Here is a 16469-nt window from a genome sequence, read left to right on the forward strand (position 1 = left end):
TTGATCTATGGAGATGAGGAGGCTAAGGATGGGGAAATGCAATGTCAAAAAAATGGAAGAGCACAGAGTGCAGGCAGAACCTGACTCTACATCCTTCCATCCTCATCTTGATTTCTGCTGTAAAAGCAACAGGAATTTGTTGGTGTGTACTTAGTAAATATATAATCAGTGGAGATGTGTAAGATAAGTGTGTAGTTAAATCTCATCAATATTATGACTTTTATCCACTTAAATGTAGAAAAAGATTTCAAGAATATGTTTAGAAAGTGACTAAAAGACCATTATCTATAGAAAAATACTCTAAAAGGTTAAATCAATTCTTAAGGGTCTGCGATCCCTATAACTTTCATCCATGATCACATTGGAAACAGGGAGACAGAACTTTCTCCCCTTCATATTGAAGAATGTTGGCCTTTTTTCTTCAAAGACTACTGATATATTACTTTGATGTAGTTCTAAAGAATTCAAAATGAATAAAGATTAGCCATATTTAAGAAAATTAAAAAGAAGAATCCAATTCGGACGAATCCTCAATAATATAATACCTGAATAGGAAGACCCCAGTTCTGGTCCATATATAAGGTTTGAGACAAGATGGGCTTAAGGGCAATCAGGTAAAGCTCTAATTACTATTGTTTAAGACCAACGATCAAGGGCCCTAAGAATTTCAGAATATAGCTGGGCTCAGAGAAGAGATTGTGGTAGACCTTAGTAGTACAAAGGCCACAGACTAAGCATTTCTGGTACCAATAAGCAGAGCAGCAAATTTCCTTCCCCATAGTGAGTCAGAGTAGCAAAACTATGGGGAACAGATGGTTTTCATTCCTCTTCCCAAAAAAGGAGGTAAGGGAAATGTCATCTAGCTGTTAGGAAGATGTGCTGCATAAAATGGCCCAGAAAATTAGAAAAACAGCAGAGCCCAATAATCTATGCTTTTTGCAGGATGCTTCATCTTCAGTCAGGTCAAGTTCAGGTAGGTGAAAGACCATTTTAGAACTGGAACCCTAAGCTAAAGCTTCCAAGGAACAATAAGCCAGGACGAGTCAGATTTATGATAAAACTGTTACTGACTTAAAACCTTTTAGACAAGAGCCAACATGCTGAGCTATTTAAAAATCAGAAGACCTGGGTTCAAATCCCTGTTACATCAGGTAAACTGTTCTCTATATTTAACTAAAAAAAGAGGAACCATATTAGAAGGTTTATGTAAAGATCAGATAAGACAAACTAAATCAGGGACTTCCCTGGTGGTCCAGTGGTTAAGAATCCGTCTTGCAGGGCTTCCCTGGTGGCGCAGTGGTTGAGAGTCTGCCTGCCGATGCAGGGGACATGGGTTCATGCCCTGGTCCGGGAAGATCCCACATGCCGCGGAGCCGCTGGGCCCGTGAGCCATGCCGCTGAGCCTGTGCTCCACAACGGGAGAGGCCATAACTGTGAGAGGCCCGCGTACCGCATTAAAAAAAAAAAAAAAAGAATCCGTCTTGCAATGCAGGGATGCTGGTTCAATCCCTGGTCAAGGAACTAAGATCCCACATGCCGTGGGGCAACTAAGCCCGTGTGCTGCGACTACTGAGCCCGCACGCTCTGGAGCCAGGGTGCCACAACTAGAGAGAAGCCCGTGCGCTGCAATGAAAGATCCTGCGTGCCGCAACTAAGACCCACCCAACACAGCCCAAAAAAGGATAAACTAAATCAAAGTACTTCATGGACTGCGACGTGCTATACAAATATGTTGTCATATGTGAATTTTTTTTTTTAAAGAGACCACAGACGGTGCAAGACGGTTTCTTTTTATTTTAATTTTTAAAAAATCTATTTTATTTATTTAGGCTGTGTTGGGTCTTCGTTACTGCGTGCAGGCTTTCTCTCATTGCAGCGAGCAGGGGCTACTCTTCGTCGCGGTGTACATGCTTCTCTTTGTGGTGGCTTCCCGTGTTGCGGAGCACAGGCTCTAGGCACGCAGGCTTCAGCAGTTGTGGCACACAGGCTCAGTAGTTGTAGCTTGCGGGCTCTAGAGCACAGGCGCAGCAATTGTGGCGCACAGGCTTAGTTGATCCACAGCATGTGGGATCTTCCTGAACCAGGGATTGAACACGTGTCCCCTGCACTGGCGGGCAGATTCTTAACCACTGCGCCGCTGCGCCCATATGTGATTTCTAATGCAAGAGTAAAGCTGGGCCCCCAGGAAGGTTTAATGTTCAATTACCTAGACCTATATGAAATTCTAATTAGCACCTCAAAGTTCTTGGCTCCTCCCCAAACCCTCAGCCTCCACCTCCCCCCCAACATAACCTTGTGCAAGTGTACAGGCAACTGTAGAATTAGTAAGTCTCAATAAGGAAATCAGTATGCTTTCAGTTGAGAAGACAACACTGATTCTGGACTTCTTGGTCAGTACCTGGCTTATCCCTTCCTCTTTTACCCCAGAGGAAGGGGTTTGGAGGGAGTTGGCAGAACCAAGAGCCAACATCCAGTCCTAGGCTGACAGTCTCTCCTAGAACACAACCTCTTCTGCATGCAAGGAGTCAATGGACCAAGTTAAACAATGGAGAAAAAAAAGCAGGTAAGTGATTTTCAAGGCAGAGAGTAGGTCTGGGGCTTTCTTTTTTTTTTTTTTTTTTTTTTGTGGTATGCGGGCCTCTCCCGTTGCGGAGCACAGGCTCCAGACGCACAGCCTCAGTGGCCATGGCTCACAGGCCCAGCCGCTCCACAGCACGTGGGATCTTCCCGGACCGGGGCACGAACCTGCGTCCGCTGCATCGGCAGGCGGACTCTCAACCACTGCGCCACCAGGGAAGCCCGGTCTGGGGCTTTCTTACTCCCTAAAAAGTTCTACTTTGCTACCTTTCCTAGTTTTATCACACAAACACATAACTCTAGGGCTGCTACACCCTTACAAAGTACCCAGAATGAGGGTGGGAGGACTTCACTCAGTGGAATATGGTGCCAACTACTTAGCTATCTGCAACTGCAAAGCTTGGATTAATCCCAAGAATACTATAGCTGAAGCAGTTGGATGGATACTGGGGTCTAAATAATAATCAGAACAAGTAACACGGGGAGGAGAATTGGGACCCAAGACTTACTCTCTTCCTTGTCTGAAGTTTTGCCCCTAGGGCACAGGTCAGAGCTCCAACCTCCCAGAGAAGAATGGACAGGAATAGAAAAATAACTGGAGAATTTTATCAATGTTGCTGTAACACCCAGCTTGGTCCAGAAGAAACCCAATGAAGAGCAGTGCTATTTCAGGGAACCAGGTACCATCTGCTAAGGCTTGACCATTTGGCCCAAAGCTCTGCCAATGAGAAACTGCCTACTGAGACTGAAGAGTCACCAGCACTGTACCTGTTCATCTCCTAATCAAGCTCTCTTCAGAAGGAAGAGGAGGAGCAGAAATGGAGGAAGAGGGGGGAGGTGGACGGAGGGGGGAGGAAAAGTGAGGGAAAAAAAGAGAGAAAAGAAAAGAATACCAACTCAGCATGGCAACACCCGGCTTAGCAATGCCATCCAGCCAATGTTTAAGGAGAACGAGATTCATCCTTATGGATAAGACTAGAATGTTATTCAACAGAAAGTTTGTTTTCTAGCATCTGTGTGAAAAATGATCTCTGATAAGTATATACTATCATCTTATAATCCCCATATCCACGATCCATATGTATCATCCTCTTTTTGGGTGGGGAAACTGAGTTTAGGGCAGAGTTCCAATGTTAAATTTCCTCTTCCTCAGGGAAAAATGTTTCCATAGTTTGTTTCCTTCATGACTATGTAACTCCTACTTATTAACAGGCCCTAGACCAAGAAGCATTCTAAACAACCAGCTAATGTTGCTCTACTAGAAGCAAAAAATAAAGCCATGACAAATAGGCTGCATCAGAAAAATAATGGTTCAAATAACTTAATTCTGAGTGGCTCAATAGATGATACAGAACCAACCATGGTGATTTCAAGCCCTAGTTCTTCTGCAGAAAGATGGAAATGTAAAAGACCTAGAGGACATTACCAAGGATCAAGGTACAAAACTGTACTCAATTACATATTTACTAAAAAAAGACTGGCTTGTTGTTCACCAAAAATATTAATAAATAAAAGACCTAGAGGAGCAAGGGTGTACTCACTTTGGGAATTTTTAAAAAATTCTGACCAGAGCAGGTTCAATCTGGCTGAAATTTATAGACATTAAATGAAAGCTGATTTTTAAATAGAACAAGTTGAGAACTTAGTTCCTTCAGCCACATATGAACCTACTTGCCCATTTTCAAGCAAACAAATCAATAACAATTTATATTAAGAAAAAAAATCATTCAGCAAGGGCCTTTGAGATTTTAATCTAATCTTATTTATAAGTAAAAGTACAGAGCATAAGGGATGTGCTCAAAATCACAGAGCAAAGGCAGTGACAGAGCCAGAACTGGAATCCATATTCCTAAGCCCCAGTTCAACTCTCTTTCTTCTAATCTATCTTTTGTTTACAATTTCCTGGCCACTTGGAGTCTAGGTAGGACAAGAAACCAAGGGAACTAGAATACTTTTACAAACTAAATAAATCTCAGAATTGCTAATGGACAACATGAACATATATTTTCTTCCCTTGAGGTATTCCCTTCCCTTCCATTTTCACTGATAAGCGGATTAAGAGCAGAGACCTCCTCCTTCAGTTCCTCTCAATGAAATGAATAACAACACTCTTCCTCCAGCAACAGTCATCAATGTCACTGGCAAAAACAGTAGGAAAGTATCTTTCATTTCTTTTAGTGAGATTATCCTTGTTCTGAATCAGACAATGCCAGTATTCTAGAGGAGCAGAAGCTATCTTTCAAGTCTGATACTTGAAAGAGCGGTTTCACAGATGTTAAGGTCCTCACTAGCAGTAGAAAGTATCTTTTTGTCTTTGTAATAAGACATGAACAACTTTAGCAGAGAGAGAGAGAGAAAAAGTTTTTAATTCATCTCAGATTGGAGTTTTCTTTTTGGTGTAAGTGGAACCATGTCTTGCTCTGATTAAAAGCATAAGGGTTACGATCATTGAATTTGCAACGACAAAAAGAGGGCATCTGATGGGCACTCCTGTTTCAGTGATCTTGGAATTGACTGCAGAATCAGTCACCAATCCTTGGCAAAAATCCACATTAACTTCTAAAATATTTTCTTAAAGTATGATCAATAACTCCACATAGGGCTTCCCTGGTGGCGCAGTGGTTGAGAATCTGTCTGCCAATGCAGGGGACACGGGTTCGAGCCCTGGTCTGGGAGGATCTCATATACCGCGGAGCAACTAGGCCCGTGAGCCACAATTACTGAGCCTGCGCGTCTGGAGCCTGTGCTCCGCAACAAGAGAGGTCGCGATAGTGAGAGGCCCGCGCACCGCGATGAAGAGTGGCCCCCGCTTGCCACAACTAGAGAAACCCCACACACAGAAACGAAGACCCAACACAGCAAAAATAAATAAATAAATTAATTAATTAAAAAAAAAAACTCCACATATTATGCATGGAGGAGCTCAGAATTTTGTTGCTTTTTTAGGACAGCTAAAGTCAGAAGGGGAAGTTCCCTTCTGCACTATTCTTTTGTTGAACAACAAATATTTAACCTGGTTTAAAGTCAAGTTAGTTCACAAACAGCCTTTCAGATTAGTGAGAGAGCAATAAGGTATAGTGGGTAGGAATGTGGGCTCTGAAATCAGAACACCTAGGTTGGCTAGATTTGAATACTAGATCTACCATTTACTAATTAGGTAACTTTGGACAAGTTGGTTAAAATGCTCTAGGCCTTGGTTACCTCATCCATAAAATGGACATATAATAACATGTATTTCATAGGGTTGTTATGAGAATTAAATAAGTCCTGTATAGCACCTAACATGTAATAAATGCTCTATAAATACTAGCGATTATTACTACTATCATTGTGAATTATGAAACCCCATCTACAGGATGGGAAGGGTCAGGGGAAATAAGAGGTACAACAGAAAGGGAAAAGAAAAAGAGACTCATTTACTGAAACAAAAGGAAATGGAGTTATGGGAAGACTTTGAGGGAGACAAAAGATAGTGAACGGATTCATTTCATACTGTGGAACTGTGAGAAAAGAAGTTTCTGGGTTAAGACAGCATCTTTTTTGGAGAGGACAGAGGGAAATGGGAGCTAAAGTGAAATAATGCTTGCAAGATATCCACAGCCTTCTCAGAAGGCCATGCACTACTACTAAAAAAAAGTCTGCAATTGTTATGGGGAAGAGGAGTTGGCTGCTAGTAACTACAAGGACTCATGCTTCTTCAGCACAAATACACATCAGTTCTACCTCTCTTACGGTTGACCCCACAGCACAGAAAGTTGAAACCTAAACGAGGAAAAACAGAAAATTATCACTTACTTCTGGGGTTCTACCTGCTTAACAGCAGAATAAGCACATTAAAAAAACAAACAAACAAAAAACACAACAATGCTAAAGTTTAAAATTATTAACAGGACCTGACCTGATGACCCCCAGTACCATACTGGGAAATGTTAGATGATTTTCTGCAGTTCTAGGTAAATGTCAAAAAAAGAGACAGAAGGAGAAGCTCAGGCAGAAAAATTCCAGGGAAAAAAAAAAAAGAAAAATTCCAGGAGTGATCACAAAACTTGCAACCCAAACAATTTCACACTGGAGTGATTTCAGATAGGCCAAAAAATTTCAGGTATAAAGCTCCTTGCATGCAGGCTTCTATCCTTTTAAAAAAGACTGTGTATACATTTTATTTGACGGTCTTCCACTTGTGAGGGCAATTTGGTAATATCTAGCAAAAAGCCTTAAAAACAAATATGTACCATTTGTCCCAGAAGTGAGAATTTATCCTAAGGAAATAGTCAAGTGGACAAAGACATATATACAAAGATATTTATTGTAGCATCGTACATAATAACTATAATTGGGTAGATATAATGGGAAAGAATCTAAATGAACAATATAGTTGACATAAGTTGTAGTGCAGTCATAAAATGGACTAGTATACAACCATTATTTTTATGTGTAGGATAAAATCCATTATTTTTATGGATAGGATGTCACAATAAATTGCTGAATGGAAAAAGGTAAAAAATTACATAATGCAATATTTTTCTAAAACACTTACCTATAAAGTCACATGTATTTATATACATAGAAAACGTCCAAAAGATTATATACCAGAATGTTAAAATACGACTATACCGGATAGTGGGATTAAGTTGATATTGTAAGTTTAAGTTTCTATTTTTCCTTATCTATATAAATTTTCTGTAACAAATAATTAGATAATTTAACAATTAAAGGAAAGAGATACACGGGAATGGCTTTATTATCTTTGTTTTATAACCATTTTTCCCAGTAAACTAGTGCTCAACAGTCCCACATATACCACCATCAATCCCCTCCCCACACATTAACTCAAGCTCATTACAACATATTATGATGCTGCAGAGATAGAGGAAAAATGTGAAAAGATGTCTAGAAAGCTGCTGACAATTCCAAGCCACAAATAAGCATGACTCCTATACACTCCCTCCCATTCTTTATTAATTATTACTTTGAGATGCCTATACAACCTGAAACAAACCTATATCAGCACATAGGATAAGAAGTTCTCTCTGAAGAATTTACCTTTCATATCCTTCAGAATATCAATTTTCTCCTATAAAACATGTATACCTAATTTCAGCAGATCTCCTGGATACTTGAAAAATAAAGATCGAGCCTCAAAATTATGAAAATTAGCTGAGAAATCTTTAATGTTACTAAGTAATTTCACAACAGCTGAACTAGCCAAGTCAAGTGCCTAAGTGGAAACAACCCAATCAATTCCTGCTAAAATACAAAGTTGAATCATCATACCATGTCACAGAAAATTTTTCTGAGTAACTCTGTACTGGTCTCAAGGAAGCACTCCATTTTGGTCCTTGGCCCCACCCTAAATTGTGTTTGTGATGAAAAAGGTACCCAAGGCCTTAAAAGAGGAGATAATTGAAACAAAGATATTTTCAGACAGTAAATAGCTCCAAAATATGAGTTGTTGTTCCCCTCCCCCGCCCTGCTCTCAGTGTGTGGAACAAAACAGAGTTGGCCTTAATACCAGAGCCTCTCCCAGTGCTTTCAGAGCAGAAGCATTTCCGTCGGAGATGAGATGACATCATCTACCAGATGAGAAACTAAGAGGCAGTCTGTGACTGACTTCAATGTTTGAAGTACTCATATAATTTCGGGAGGCTAGAAGTTGGCCGGGATGTGCATTGCTCAGACGAGTTTTGCCCGAACAGGTCATAGAGAAGCAATTCCAGAGACCTACCAATACTACTACAAAAATGTGTCAGTAATTCCTACATAAAGCAGAAAGAGACAAGCAGGCTTTTTGGAAGCAAAATTCTAATTCTTAGAGGGTCTCTTGGTTGATAATATTGAGAGCCAGAGATTTCAAAAGAAAAAAAAAAAGAGCAAAAGCAAAAACCTGCACAAAAAAACAAAAGCCATCAGCCCAGTTGTTTGCTGGACTATCTCAAACAAGCTCTCTGGTCCTCTTTAACTTGAAATACTGAATTTTAATTATACCACTGCATGTAGGAGGCATAATATGTTATCCAAATGAAAATACTCACAAATATGTCTGACGTGTCAGCCTACCTAATGAGAAGTACTGCTGAGCACAAAGCTCTGAGATAGTGTTAAAAGGAAATTTTAAAAAGGCACTATTACTATGCCCTCAATAAGAACTAAACCAAGCCAATTAAGAAAACGAAGCCACATCTTAGAGAAGAGCTAAATTTTGTTTCCTAGCAGGTGTCAGTTTTTCCTAAGGATCTTCTAGAAAAAATGAGAAAGGCAAGGATGCTCTTAGAAACAAAAGCTCAAAAGCAGTTTGATCTACCAGTCCTGGGGTCAGCTGAGAGCCAACCTGGTCAGCTAAGAGCCAACTAAGTAAGTAGCAAGGAATGAGCTGCAAATTTATTAAGACCCATCTTGACAACATACAGACTTTATGCAAAGTCTTTGCCACTATTAACAATGTCTTTGAATCTCACTTTCCTAATTTGTAAAATGAGAGTGTTAAATTAAAATATCTCTACACTTCCCTCTAGTGATAATTTTTTTTTAATTTATTTATTTTTGGCTGCGTTGGGTCTTCGTTGCTGCATGCGGGCTTTCTCTAGTTGTGGTGCTACTGTGTGGGCTACTGTTCATTGTGGTGCGTGGGCTTCGCATTGCAGTGCTTGTTGCAGAGCACGGGCTCTAGGTGCACAGGCTTCAGTAGTTATGGCACGCAGGCCCAGTAGTTGGGGCTCACGGGCTCTAGAGCGCAGGCTCAGTAGTTGTGGCGCACGGGCTTAGTTGCTCCGTGGCACTTGGGATCTTCCCGGACCAGGGCTAGAACCCGGGTCCCCTGCACTAGAAGGCGATTCATAACTACTGCACTACCAGGGAAGCCCTAGAGGTAATTTTTGCTTCTAGTTCTATAAGCCAAATTTCATGGTTCTCAGGCCTCAAATATGTATCTCTTAGCAGTAAAATTGATTGAAATTTGTGAAAAAATCTGAGTCCTTCTTTAAAAGACCCGAGTCTCCTGGATAAGCCAACCCACAGCGAAGAAGCAGTTGAGATTTCTGGCAGATCACCACCTCCCAATTCTATTTCCAAACCTGGTTCTATCTATCTTGAAAAAAAGCAGTGGATATTGCTGGCTTAGAATGTACATATTTGAGCCGAGAAAGTAACTTAAATGATATCATAACGAGCATAAATTACCTCAACAATGCACTTCAATCACCTCCCAGACACTAATGCAAGAAAATAAGAGATACGGCCAAGTTCCTTCTCTGCCATCCCTTTTATACAGGTTCTTGTCAATGACAACTTGGAGTTTACCAGGGATGTTTACCTACACTGTGCACAGAAAAGTTAATATACTCTAAGCTATTTATATATCCTTAAAATAAAAAAAAAAAACCTCTTCCCATTCTCTTCCTGTAACTTCCCTTTGCCCACTCCCCATCAACATTACTGATCCTTTGGGATAGTGCTTATTCTTGGTTAACTCCATATTGCTCAGTTTAGTACACAAGGCAAATAATAAGATATATGGAACTCCCTACAAGGAATCTGCCCTTCTCTCTCTTTTTACCAGTCTTCTTCAGACTCCAACAATAAGGTGACTTTTTGGGAATCAGATATTTAAAAATTAATACATATTGTATACAGCCATTAAAAACAAACAGACTAATTTCACAGGAGGAGAAAGAAAAATGATCAGTAACAAAGTTTAAAAAGATGGAGGGGTTGAGGGAAAAAAGTTCACTTCAAACAAAACAACAGTAAAAGAAACAACAGAAGCTCATAGGAGATATGAATGAAACAGAACCAACACATATGTACAAACTAAACAATGTTCTCTTTTGATAGGAAAGGGTGGAGAAGTGAAGGGCAACAGGGGAAATGAACTAGGAAGGGGTTTCCTCTAGGAAACACCATCAGTCCAAACACTCTCTCTTTGAGACTGAATGATGGGCTGGGGTTTGGAACACAGAGAAACAGAAATTCTCTCTGCTGAGCTATCAGAAACAGCATACTTCCTGAAGCATACTTGTATCCTTGATCAAGAGGATACACCCAGTAAAAAGGAGAGAGAAGAAACTGACAACTTTGGTCTTTTTGCTTTCTTCATGTCAAGTAAGAATATCCCAAAATTCTAGGAAAGAAAATATCCAGTTTAAAGGACAAAATACCCCCACACACTTTCCTTCTCCCCAGTTCTGAATTTGGCCTGGTGTTATCGCTGTTGTTCACTTCACAGGCTATAGTTTCCATTATTTATTATCAAAGAAAAATAGACTGATAAAATATTTAACAGCTAGTAGCTAGCACATATTTAAGCAAAGTTATTAATCAGAACAGTTTTATATCAAACCAGAACAGCACACAGAAATTAACAAACAAAACATAATATGTATTTTGATATTCAAAGCTAACTTATAAGTACACATTACCAATTAATATCAGATACTGGATACCTAATAAGTCTATATAATTGACAGTGGGCTTGAGCAGCCATGGCAGAAATAAATGGATAATTAAAAACAATGACATTCTAATGTCAGTTTTCCGGCAGAAACTACCAAGGGGACAAAAGAAAAAAGGAGGGGGTAGGTGGGTGTAAACCCTCTGCGGAGAAAGCAAAAAGAAAAATCTCTCCCTACTTATAAAATACCAATCAAAACGGAACCTGGTGATATTCTGCCTACATGGCATTCTGTTCTATCTTTACCTTTCCAAATTCCAGTTTCTCACTCCAATAAAGTGGCTTAAGTTGCTTTATTTTTCACTAGTATGGAAGAATTGAAAGGAAAGAGATCAGTCTGCAAATGGCCTACACTGTACCAAAGAACACAGACAAAAAACCCCTACCATTTGGAGTTATCAGATTACAGCATACATTTATTTACTTGTGGAGCTCTGCTGAGAAGAACAAAGCCACCAGAATCAAGGACTGATAAGACTGGCTCTACTACAAAAGTTCCAAGCAAAAATCTTCTCTCCTGTGTCTTCCAAGGTCTCCCTCACTAGTTAAGGGAAAGTCAGGAAAGGAGCTGTAAAAGTTACCTCCAAATCATTTATTTGTGCTCATGATAAAATCATTTGGTGATGTGTGACAATTTCAGAAATGTTCTGGTCTGAAGCAAAAGGAGCTATAGGTTCATGATCTTCTAAGGTTTCAAGTGCTTTTTCTTAGGGGAGTCACACATGATTTTATCACACAGCTCTTATTTCAGGGGAGCAAAGGACACCTCAACACTCTAACTTTACTTTTTAACTCCTCCACTAACTTCAAATCAAGTCTCCAAAACAGAAACTCTTCACTCCCTTCCTGGTGGTAAAAAGGGGACTCAGTGGCTGAATTTCAAACTCTTGATGGACTAGTCAAATTGCAGACAGGGGCCTCTCCTACACTGGTGTGACAGATGGTCACACTGTCAACAGCACCTTATCAGGGCTGATTTTATTTTTTAAGTGGTGCCACTGTCCAAATAATGAGGATAGGAGGGAAAGGAAGAGAGGGAATACATTTCCTTTAACACATGCAACAGCAGACAGCAAACTGCATCACCTTTTCTTAACCAAAGTTTAAGAACAAGCACATGATAATGGCTGCTGTAAACTGATATTCATTTATAACTGCCTCCCTCCCACAAATCCAAACATGGTAATCACTCCAATGGGAAAAGATCTCTCAGACATCTCTCACATATCTCTCAGAGCGAATGCTTTGCTCTACCTTCTGTATTTCACTTGTCAGCAGCTTAAAAGACCAGCTCTCACTTAATGGTGAAATAATATAGACAGGGGTTTAATACTGGCAGGGAACAACCGTTCTAAATTACCTGTCCTTCCTAATTTGAATGCCAAAAGATTTTGAGCCTCCAAAGGTTATGAGTGACTTATCTAAAACATCAATCTGTCCCTGAATCCTGACATTCTTATTTTGTATCCACTTTCAACACTGCCAGAGAATCTTGCCTTTAGGATTTCAGTTTCACCAATATTTGAGTTCAGCTAAACACCTAAGGACAGTAACTTGGTTTTAGGATGATTAAAACACAAACACACACAGTCCTACCTTGAATTTCTACAAAGCTAGCCTTTAACAATTTAGGAAATCATAAACCATTGTTTATTCCTGCCAATGTCTTAATTCCCCTGGTACCATCCCGACAGAGCACCACTCCCCTCCAATCACAAATAAAACACATTCTCAGTAGCTTTTTTTGCATCAGAATCAAACATCCTCTTCAAAAACATATCCCTGAAATGAAATATTCTATTAAATTAAATTCAGTAAGCCAAAACCTAAGTGAACGTGCAGATACAACAAAAAGTCAACAATGCTTATCTGCACACAGATAATCCCATGTTTTCAGAAATATTTATGAGCATTTTTCTTAATTTCTTAATCCATTTCAGTATTTGCCAAAGAAGCAGAAAAGGACGGTGTTAAGAAACGAAAGTAAAAAAAGGAATCTAAGCTATTTATTTTTAGCCATTTTTATATATCTTGACTTCACATATGAACACAGTAAAGCCAAGGAGCTGTAATGTCCACTAAAATCTGATATTTGATTTTCTGGTGAAAACACAATAGCAAAAAACATTTATTCAATCTGAATTACATCTTGCTAGTCCTCGGATCTGGCAGAAAATATAAAAACATACAAAAATATCAAATAGTGACATCTTAAATAGATAGTAGGACTTCCCTGGTGGCGCAGTGATTAAGAATCCGCCTGCCAATGCAGGGGACAAGGGTTCGAGCCCTGGTCCAGGAAGATCCCACATGCCGCGAAGCAACTAAGCCCGTGTGCCACAACTACTGAGTCTGCGCTCTAGAGCCCAGGAGCCACAACTACCGAAGCCCGTGCGCCTAGAGCCCGTGCTCCGCAACAAGAGAAGCCACCGCAATGAGAAGCCCGGGCACTGCAACGAAGACTAGCCCCCGCTGGCCGCAACTAGAGAAAGCCCGAGCGCAGCAACAAAGACTCAAGGCAGCCGAAAATAAAAAATAAATTAATTTAAAAAAAAAAGATCAACCTGGTTTCTAATACCTGATTTGATAGTTAAGTCTGCTTAACGACTGTACACAACCATTCTTCTTTCAGCACTGCGGGAGCGGGAGAAGAGGCTTTAAATTGAGGAGCTACTGTATTAAAAACACTGTCATTTTAACTTTATCCTTCTTCACATTTAGAATGCAACATGAGTTGTTCTGGCCTGCTAATCCTTTATAGGAAAGGTAAAAATCACCTCTCAAGAAACTAAAAATAGATGTACATAAATAAAACTGCAGTTTGGAAAAAGATATTTGTGACCAAGTATTTGCTCATCTGAACTGGAATATGAAAGGTGGAACCCTCTATTTAGTCACCTCAAAATGGGAAGGATGCAATCCCAGGCCTAAGTAAATGTCAATGTCTCAGGTAAAGCATCCATCATGTGGCAGCCTCTCCTGTCCACAGTGTAGAGGCAACAGTCACTGTGGAACCCCAGACATTTCTGATGGAAGCTCTAGAACAGTTTCTGACTCAAACTACCCCCACACACACACAAACCCCAACACCACACATTTTCCCTCCTACACACAATCTGTTGCTTTTCTTGTGGGCTCCTCAGCCCTCCTCAATCTTCAATAGTTTCTAACCACTTTGAGCTATATTCCCTGGCTCCCTTCTCCAAGTGCCAATGTCGTGCCTAATCATTCCTCCAGTCCATTTCCTATTATGCAATATTCGCCACAGCACTGAGAGCCACCCCCACCCCATCCTTCTCAGGCCTAATTCCCAGCATCACCTCCCTCAACCTTTACTGCAATTCGAGACGCCACCGTTCCGCCTTCTCCATCTGTTTTCAGGGTCTTTTAGCCCTGATTTCCCACATTCCTCAGGTTTTCTTCAAAACCTCCCATTCCTTCCCAAAGTTGGGCAGTCTAGAGATGGGAGTCTCCAAAGGAGAATGTTTGATAAAATTGTACGTTTATCTGTGCGAGCGCACGCGTGTTTGGGGGCGGGGGGCACGAAGTGAGAAGGAATGACGCATTAGGGGAAGGTGTGACTAAAAAGACGGCTCCAATAACTCCCACCCCCAACAAAATCCACAATTCCCTAACTCCCCAGCAATGGAAAGCGTCCCATAACGCTTCCATACCTTTTAAGTCCCATGGCTTCTCTTCCACAGTTTCATCCAATTAATCCCGCAATTAACTTGGATTCTACCTGCCTCTCACACTACGTAATTCCTCCCTACTTACGAAGCCTCCATTTACTCTACTTTTCTCTACTCCCTTCGGTTCCCTTTCTGTTGCCTTCCTACCCCCACCGTCAATCTCCATCCCTTCCTGACCCTACTCCTTCAAAGCCCTCAACCCGGTCTCCTCGAAGCCAGCCAATGTTTCTGACAGCTTCCCTTTTCTCAGTCAAATCCATCCTTTCCTCACACTCCCCCTGCCAGCTCAGAAAGCTAGAAAAGCCTAGTCCTCTGTCCTCCTTACCGGCAACGACTCGGACATCCCCAACTACAGGTGCCCTTCCTGGGTCTCGCTCTTCCCCCCATCGCACAGCTGTCAACAGCCCCCAGCCCACGCTCCGCCCTGATTACCTGAAGACGAGGTGCAGGGAGGGACCCCGGAATCCGCGGATGAAAACCCAACCGCCGACGACCCAGAGGAGGCCGACGCCATCTTGGCAGCCCCCTCCCCCTCAGCGGCCTCGCTCCTTTTGAATCCTCTTCCTCTTCTCGGAGTCGAATCTTCCCCACGTCTCTTCACAGAACCCGCGTTCTCCGGGCCGCCTCCCCGCCCCCTCTCTCAGATACGTCGCGCCGGCTCCGGGACCAACTCAGGGCCGCACCATTCGGCGGGCATGGGGGAGAACTCTCGTCTCGCACCCTCTCCGCAACTTTAACCGCTTTCCGCGGGAGCTACTTTCCCCCTTCACAACAGAGGAAGCTCAAGCCAGCTGCCGGGACCCCGCGTCCGGACCAAACCACACCTAAAAGAACAAGGTGGAGAGTGAGAAGTTCCAGTGGAGCGAGTGGCCCCTTCCCCTCCTCCCTAGCCACAGCCAGTTTATCGCCCAACCCCACCGCTCCACTCCCGGTGGCCAAAGCAATTCGGCATCGCGCATGCGCCCAACCTTCTCCGCGGCCCATCCCATCCAATAGGGGAGGAGGGAGGGCCCCAGAGAAATCAAGCCAATCAGGAGGCTGATCCTGGTCACATGACGCGGGTCCCTCGCGCCCTAACAAATCCAAGGGTCGAAGACGGCGCGCCCCTGTCTACGGTGCCTCGGTGAGTCAATCTACGTTCGACTCTTTGAAGAGACTAGGTTGCGAAGTCTGAGCAGGGGATCTGAGTACGCGGGGCTGACCTTTCCAGTTCACAGCCCAGGAAGAACTCCCGATAGAAGCGCCGGTGTCAAGTCAAAGACGTTAAACAGTCGAATATCACAAAACACATTCCACCAAGTATTCTTCCGGCTTTACTGCCTTGTTTACCATTTAGTTTAACATGCGTGCATGTCTTGCCTTCCTCTGAATGACATTCGAAACAGATCTACACTTTGCCTCAAACGCAATACTGGGCACAGTGATTGAGTTGAGTAAATATTTGATAAATGAACGAATAATGTCCATTTATTTGATAAATGGATAGGAATAAAGAGCTGTCCAAAAGGGCAACGGAAGGCGATCAGAAACCTAACACAATCTTCCTGTGATCCAGGCCCTTAGTCTCTCTCAGTTACCTATGCTCCAAAGGGCATGGAGACTCAGAGAAATTCCCCATTCTAGTCTAGTCTTCGTACTAACCCCGCTCAATTTTAACAAAATACCCTGGAGATTATGAACCCCGTTGGGGATATGAAGACCTGACTATCTCTGAACAGACTGTAAGCTGCTAGAGAGCAAGGACTGTGTTTCAC

The 16469-nt window shown here is 41.8% G+C and overlaps 1 protein-coding gene across 3 annotated transcripts in view; it reads right to left on the bottom strand.

Moving 5' to 3' along the window:
• The window catches only part of PIP5K1A (phosphatidylinositol-4-phosphate 5-kinase type 1 alpha), a 45543-nt gene extending 29976 nt beyond the window's left edge, over positions 1–15567 (bottom strand). For 2 of the 3 annotated variants that reach the window (XM_060138900.1, XM_060138898.1), the window contains exons 1-2: positions 15148–15567; positions 6301–6339 (exon numbers count right to left, since the gene is read on the bottom strand). In XM_060138900.1, the coding sequence (XP_059994883.1) occupies positions 6301–6339; positions 15148–15229 (121 nt within the window). In that variant the 5' untranslated portion in view covers positions 15230–15567. The remainder of the gene's footprint in view (positions 1–6300; positions 6340–15147) is intronic. The other variant, XM_060138899.1, reaches the window with a different exon arrangement.
• Positions 15568–16469: the final 902 nt, after the last annotated feature.

This window comes from Lagenorhynchus albirostris, chromosome 2 (assembly GCF_949774975.1).
Source record: "Lagenorhynchus albirostris chromosome 2, mLagAlb1.1, whole genome shotgun sequence".
NCBI classification, from domain to species: Eukaryota; Metazoa; Chordata; class Mammalia; order Artiodactyla; family Delphinidae; genus Lagenorhynchus; species Lagenorhynchus albirostris.